This window comes from Theropithecus gelada, chromosome 5, assembly GCF_003255815.1.
Source record: "Theropithecus gelada isolate Dixy chromosome 5, Tgel_1.0, whole genome shotgun sequence".
In the NCBI taxonomy this organism is placed as follows: Eukaryota; Metazoa; Chordata; class Mammalia; order Primates; family Cercopithecidae; genus Theropithecus; species Theropithecus gelada.
The window spans coordinates 87796721-87803903 of record NC_037672.1 but is presented as its reverse complement, the minus strand read 5'-3'; the positions used below and the strand labels follow the sequence as shown (position 1 = coordinate 87803903).

The following is a 7183-nucleotide window of genomic DNA, read 5'->3' as shown; positions in this document are numbered from 1 at the left end:
CTTTAATTGCCATCCATAAATCCTGGGCTCCCCAGAGCGGGGCATCCCTACAACCCAATTACACTTCTCTAGCAGGCAAGAGAGACCATCACAGAGATGGAGAGGGGAAGACAGAGGATGGAAAGACAGCCGTGCCTCTAGCTAGCACTCTCCTGGATTTGGGCACCTTGTTCTCTCAGGTGGAGGGAGTCCTGTCTCTAAGTTTCTTAGCACCATCATGAACTCAGGATTGAAGTTAGCTGTTCTGGAAAAAGGATCAGACTTGTAGCTATTGCCCAACCTCATGGCCCCAACCAGATTTTCTGCAGGGGGAAATGAAGAGAGAAAATGGCCACCTCTGCTGCCTTGCCTTCTCCAAAGATTAATAGTCCCAATAGCTTGGCAGCCACCCCTTCTCAGGTAGTGAGGGGTTCGCAAAACTTCCATGGACCAAAGAGATTTCCCTTACAAATCCTCTTCTGCCAATCAGAGGCAAGATTCCCTGGGTGGCTGAATTCTCTTCATCCTTTTTAGGTTCTTAGGATGCAGAGGAAAGAGTGCTTCCTGGTTAGCCTTGCTAAGTTGCCCAAGATTGGTAAAAATGAGGGGACAGGAAATCCTCAGACCCAGAGCGAAGGTCTATCTAATCCCTGCTCCGTCTTTAAGAGGGCTTGGTGTTTGAGGTCCTCCCTCCAAAATCTTCAGGATGGAGTTTGTAGGGCTGCCCTGGAATGCCATGGTGTTGACTATTTGGAAAAAGAAAAGGATGACTCTTCAACATCTCTCTCTCTCTCTCTCTCTCTCTCTCTCTCCCTCTTTCTCTCTCTGCGGAAGTGGGAGGCGCCGATCAGAAAGGGAAACAAGGAAGGGTCGTTGGTCTGAGTGGCCCCAGGAGGGCCCCAAGTACAAAGCCACTTTAGACCTTGTCCAACATCAGCGTGAAAAGCTTGACGGCTTCTTAGCTGGGAGGCCTCACTGTTCTGCGCCGGACTGTCCTGAACTAACCACCTGAATGACCTCTGCCAAGTCCAAAAGCTGTGGACAGGGATAGGTGTAACCGTGGCCAGAGCTGCGCTCAGGGACTGGAAGACTGCCAGTCCGCCGCCCGCACAATCTTGCTCCAAACCGCAGGCCTCACACTTCACCGCGCCGCAGCCACCCCTACCACAGAGGAACTGGGAACACCGAGCATTCCTATTAAAAAGGCCTCCAAGTCCCCACCTGGTACACTCTGCGGCGGGGCGTGGGTAAGAGTTGGGCTGGGGCCAGAGTAGCGAGAGGGGGTGGGATGGAGGATGCAGCGCTGTGATTTCTCGGTAAAGCGTGGAGAAAGAGGGGGAGGAGGCCGGCCTCCCCGGGAAATTAACAAAACCTACACTTTGCAAAGTCTCCCCCATCCCCCTCCCCCGAGTTCTTCCCCGCCGCGCGCCCGCCCCTCCTCGCGGCTTCTGTTGTGACTCGGGCAGCCTATCCCGAGGGTGGGGAGCTGCCGAGGAGCCTGAGCCGAGCGGTATTCCGCAGCATCACGTGCCGGGGTGGGGGGCTATAAAATACCCGAGCCGGGGCGCCGGGCGGGGGACGTGAGGACCAACCCTCTCCGGGGACCCCTTTGTTCCCAGCCCAGACGCCAACACCTCTGCGTCCCCAAGGGCTTCACTGCCCGTGTGTGCCCGGCTTCCAGGGCAGAGCTTAGAACACTAGAGGAGAGGGGTCGCCGCGACCCGCCGGGGCTTCCAGCCACCAACCCCTCTCGACATGTCGCGTTCCTTCTATGTCGACTCGCTCATCATCAAGGACTCCTCACGGCCTGCGCCCTCGCTGCCTGAACCGCACCCCGGGCCGGATTTCTTCATCCCGCTTGGCATGCCGTCCCCGTTGGTGATGTCCGTGTCCGGCCCCGGCTGCCCGTCCCGCAAGAGCGGCGCGTTCTGCGTGTGCCCTCTCTGCGTCACTTCGCACCTGCACTCCTCTCGGGGGTCTGTGGGCGCCGGCAGCGGGAGCGCAGGGGCCGGGGTTACCGCGGCCGGAGGCAGTGGGGTGGCGGGGGCCACAGGGGCACTGCCTCTGCTTAAGAGCCAGTTCTCTTCGGCTCCTGGGGACGCGCAGTTTTGCCCGCGGGTGAACCATGCGCACCATCACCACCACCCGCCGCAGCACCACCATCACCACCATCAGCCCCAGCAGCCTGGCTCGGCCGCGGCGGCGGCAGCAGCAGCAGCGGCGGCAGCCGCCGCGGCGGCCTTGGGGCACCCGCAACATCATGCACCTGTCTGCGCCGCCACCACCTACAACGTGGCGGACCCGCGGAGATTCCACTGCCTCACCATGGGTACGGCGGGGTCTTGGGGCACCTGTGCTCCACGGCTTTCGCGCTCCTGGGGCAAACTTTCCACCTCCAGTGGAGGAAGTGGGAGCCCGAGGACAGGGTGAAGAGGGAGGAGGGGCTTTTAGTGTAACTGTAGAGTCGGCCACAGAGGTTCCACGAAGGTGGAAGTTAGTTTGCCAGCTTCTCCACTCAGCCTGGTGCGTTTTACTCCTAGTACTAGGTGCTCGAGTATTGCCTTATTAGTATTGGGGCCTTAGGGACTTCGAATGTCACCCCGGAGAAACTGGAGGTTAACTGCTTGGGGTTTGGGGTGGGTGTATTTGAACCCGTGTGGCATCCCCGCGTCGGGGCTGGCTAAAGCGTTTTTACGTTTTTGGCCTAGCCTGCGCGCTTCTCCGCTAGGCTCAGAGAGACGATCAGATAGTGCAAGCCCCTATCCCTCTTTAATCCTGTGACTTCGCGTCCTGTGCATCGAAGACCTTTATTTGCTTTGCACGTCTCTCTTCTTCCCCGCTAAGCAACCACGTGCCTTGAAATGGGAAAGAGATACAAATGTTCGGCTGGGCTTCCCTGAATGGGTCCCTGAAATGCTTTCTGGTTAGCACGTGGGGTGGGAGCGCCTTGCCCGAGCCTTACCTCTCGACCCTCTCTTCGCCGGTCCGCAGGAGGCTCTGACGCCAGCCAGGTACCCAACGGCAAGAGGATGAGGACGGCGTTCACTAGCACGCAGCTCCTGGAGCTGGAGAGAGAATTCTCTTCCAACATGTACCTGTCTCGACTCCGGAGGATCGAAATCGCCACTTACCTGAACCTGTCGGAGAAGCAGGTGAAAATCTGGTTTCAGAACCGCCGAGTGAAGCACAAGAAGGAGGGGAAGGGCACGCAGAGGAACAGTCACGCAGGCTGCAAGTGCGTCGGGAGCCAGGTGCACTACGCGCGCTCCGAGGATGAGGACTCCCTGTCGCCGGCCTCTGCCAACGATGACAAGGAGATTTCCCCCTTATGAGGAAGAGCCTCCTCCCTCACATCCCCCGCTCCTGGCAGACCAGGCAACGCCAACCTTGGGGCACCCAGGGGCCCAAATCCTTGCTCATTGCAGTGGTCCCATCTGGAGAAGAAACGAACCTAGATGTTCTGGAATGGACAAGCTGGGCCTGAACCTTCGTGTCTCCTTCTTGACCTGTTTATCTGGGGCTCCAATTAGAAGTTATAGATTGTTTTATAAAAATGTAAATAACTTATAATTCAACTCATTCTCATCATATAACAGAGGAAAAACAGGGTTTGTTTAAGTTTAACACTGTATGGGGTTTTTGAAAGCTCATGTCATTTCCCCATCCCTACTCTCTTTCAGAACCCGATAAGAATACAGGGTTTATTGATTATTTTCTGTTGTCGTTATCAAACAAAAATACCCAAGTTGAAAATAATTTAGAAAATTAGACCCTGTAGGTCTTGCTTTCTGAAATTTCACCTGAGGAGAATTTAAAATCTAAGTCACTGGAAGTCCCTTTGTATGTGAATAGTTTTATATAAAATTTATATTTATATTTATTTAAATAAATGAAACAAAAACCAGAATTTTACATTTGTGGTGTTTGCTCTCCCTATCTTCTCCTGCCCCCTCCTCCAATGTCTAGAGAAAGGCATGTACGGGAAAAAGCTGTCTGAGGACTCAATGAAAATGTTGAGTAAGAACTTGGTAATGTGGGTCTCTTGACTGTGGGAGTTTGTGGCTCAATAGGTTTTCTATGTAACAGAAACTCTTTCCAAAGAGACACCTTTAGTCATGATGGCATCTACCAGGTAGTGCCTCTCCATCCTGAAAATAGGCAACCTCCTCACAGTTGATGGGACAAATCATTCCATTTAGAATGGCACTGACAGTTAATGACAGGTAAACCTTTAATTAGCAAGGAAGGGTGAAAATCCCCCATCTAGTATTTGTTTTCTTCTTTCTACTTCCTCATTTCTCTCAGTACGAAAACTTGAATTATGTGAAGGAATTTGTAGAGTCAGAATAGTTTTAGGAAGAAAACAATCCATCAAACAGGTCAGAAGCAAACAGTGGAAACTTAAAAATGATGCTGCAAGCAAAATTAGAGGGTTTCCCTCAATGTCGAGAAAACAAAAAGTCAGGGACGGGAAGTATTCTGTTCAAAGATTTATAATCTCACTTTTTCAAAGCAGCCCAGAGATGCCTTTAGATCTGTGAGTTTTGGGTTTTCTTTTCCTGGTCTCCCTAACGTTCAGTCATTTGGCTCCCTTCTAGTCCCCGCCCTCCCCCCAACCCCTTCCCAAAGCCTAGCAGAATCACTTTCTTTAAGCCTGGTCCCAGATAATTAATTCTAGCTCTTCCCTCTGCAGGGCAACCTGGCTCTCTCCTCAGTGCAGCCTGGGATTGTTTTCTTAGGGAGAGAAGTGAAGAAGCTGGAAACAGGAAAATGAAGAGGTCTCATTCCCTGCAAGCTGAGCCCCACTAATCCTCGACTAGTGTAATTTCTGATTAGGTTCTATAAAGATGCCACCCAATAGGTTCAAGCCACAGGAGTTAATGACAACACACATACACAAGGGCTTTAGGTCTGATTTACTTGAGGCCGGTGGGACTGAATCTCACCAGGTGCGGTTGGGGTTCTAAAATTGGCCACGGTTTTCCCTGAGTGTTGTCTTTAGCACGCACACACACACAGAGTAGGCTCAGAAGGAAGATTCCTCTTCGTTCCGGCAAGGGACATAGGGAGGAGGGCCCGCACTGCGTCAGGCTGACAAGGGAGCTGCAGGGGCTTTGTGCAATGGGCTGAGCTCTGTCCTGCATAGAGGTCCCAGACAGCCGGCTCACTACTGCCCGGCCTGGGCGGCTCAAACCTCTGAATCTCTTTCCTCCCGTCTCTCATACACAGAGCTCCGGGTTCTTCACCCTGCCCGCCACGAAAGGGAGGAGGCGTAGGCCGGCTGCCTTTCGAAAAGATCCTGTCTTCCTTCTTCCGAAGAAGCAGGTCTCTCCGCGCGCGAGAACAGAGGTGGGAGGAAGGGAGTTTGCAGGCGCAAAGAACAGGAGTTTAAGCAGAGTATTTCCACCCGGGAAAGTAAGAAGCACAAAGAGCTCCTGCTGCAGCTCTTTGCGCTCTTGCCCAAAGCTAAGCTTCCTCTGGGCTGTGGGGAGACCCCTCTGGTCCCTGTCCCATCTACCCAGCCCGGCCCCTCTGGGGCTCCGCGCTCGGGCTTAGCCCTCCCCTATGTCCATGACTAGCCCCGATCACAGTTCTTAAGCTTCGCCCAGCTCTGGGCTCCCGGCTCGCAGGCCCTGAGGAGCCACGCACTTGGAACACCTGGTACCGTGTGCGGTGGGCCCAGCTCTGCCATGCCGCAGATAGCCGCAGCGCCAACCCTGGTTAGATAGTTTGGATCTGCCTTGGATGGCCCCAGCACCTCTTGCTTCGATCTTTGGGGAAGTTCCCTAGGGAAAGGAGAATAAACAAAGTATTTGTGTCCAGAGCAAAAAAAAAAAAAAAAAAAAAGTGGGGGTGGAGAGCGATACCTATTTCGATGTTGGAACACTCTCCATAGAAGAAAAGGTTCTTCAAGGTTCCCAGGGAGGTCTTCCTTCTAGGACATCCGATGTAGAGTGGACTTTTTTGGTCACTTTCAGAAGGGAGTATGAAGTCTCCCACTGTGCTAGAACAAGTTTTACATGTTCCCCTATCCCCACTCCTCAAAAAATATCAGTGATGTTTTTGAAGTTTTAAAATCAGAATAATGCTCTGGTATTTTGGAGTCGGTCTGATTCTAAAGACCAACAGTTTCACTTTAGTTTAAGAACATTTAAGCCAACCCTCAGAAACTCACATTCTCAGCTAAATAATCTTGATATCAAACACCCATTTAAGAGGAAAGTTTAAGATGTATGGGGTCACCCTTGACAATTTCTCCACCTGGGGAAGCACTAGATACTAGTTCCCAATATGCCCCACTTGAAAAACAGAAACAGAACTCTGTTCCCCCCGGAGCATGACCTCTTAGAGAGGTCATGGAAAGAAAGGAAGAATGGAAAGAAAGAGAGTGAAAATGAGAATTAGAAAGCAGGAACTTGCTCCACCAAGAGAAAATCAGTGGGTAGCACCAGCTGTGAGTGTGGTTGAGTCCATCTTTTTGAGAACAAGTCTCACATTAGCTTTAAACAGGAAAAGAGCTGGGGGTGGAAGGCAGAGTGGAGAGCAGGAAGGGTGACCTCTCACCCATATGCCCTGGCCCAGGCCAGACATTCAGAGCATAGATGAGGAACAGAGACTTTTTCCCTTCACTCTCCCACTCAGCCACCAACTAATGCCTAAGGCCAAGGGCCTGATACTGATAGCAAACTAGGTCAAAAGAAAAATGACCCAGTAGGCCATCCTTAGGGTGTCAGTGGGCACGTATGATGGAGACACTGGTGCCCATAGACCTCTTTTCCTCCGGGGTCCTTATTCTGAAGTGGTCATCATAGCTAAGTCCCTTCCCCACTCCCCTAAAGCATATCTAATAATTTTAGGAGAGACCAAAAACTTGGGGATGTGAAGTGTTTGATATCTGACCTCCCCCTCCATCTCCTCATTGCTAACCTCCCCAGCTCCACAACGCCCCACCAATTCTGTCCAGTTATATCTGGTAAAGATTAGAAATGCAGTTTGCTTGGCCCACTCTAACTGTGGTCAGACAATTGCCAGAAAGGCGGTGGTTCTAACTAAAAGCGGTCACAGAGGCACCAGGGTGTTTGTATGTGCATGTGTGTAGTGCGTGCATGCATGAGGCACGTGTGTGTGTGAGAGAGACAGAAAGGGTCCATTGATGGTAGTGATGTAGATGGAAAAGAGTAATTTTTAACCAGGGTTTTTTGGT

General features: G+C 52.1%; 1 protein-coding gene across 1 annotated transcript; it reads left to right on the top strand.

Moving 5' to 3' along the window:
• The first annotated feature begins 1420 nt into the window (after positions 1 to 1420).
• GSX2 (GS homeobox 2) lies at positions 1421 to 3885 on the top strand. The gene is made up of 2 exons (XM_025386382.1): positions 1421 to 2308; positions 2971 to 3885. The coding sequence occupies exons 1-2, from the start codon at positions 1735 to 1737 to the stop codon at positions 3309 to 3311; spliced, it is 915 nt and encodes a 304-aa protein (XP_025242167.1). The 5' UTR covers positions 1421 to 1734; the 3' UTR covers positions 3312 to 3885.
• Positions 3886 to 7183: the final 3298 nt, after the last annotated feature.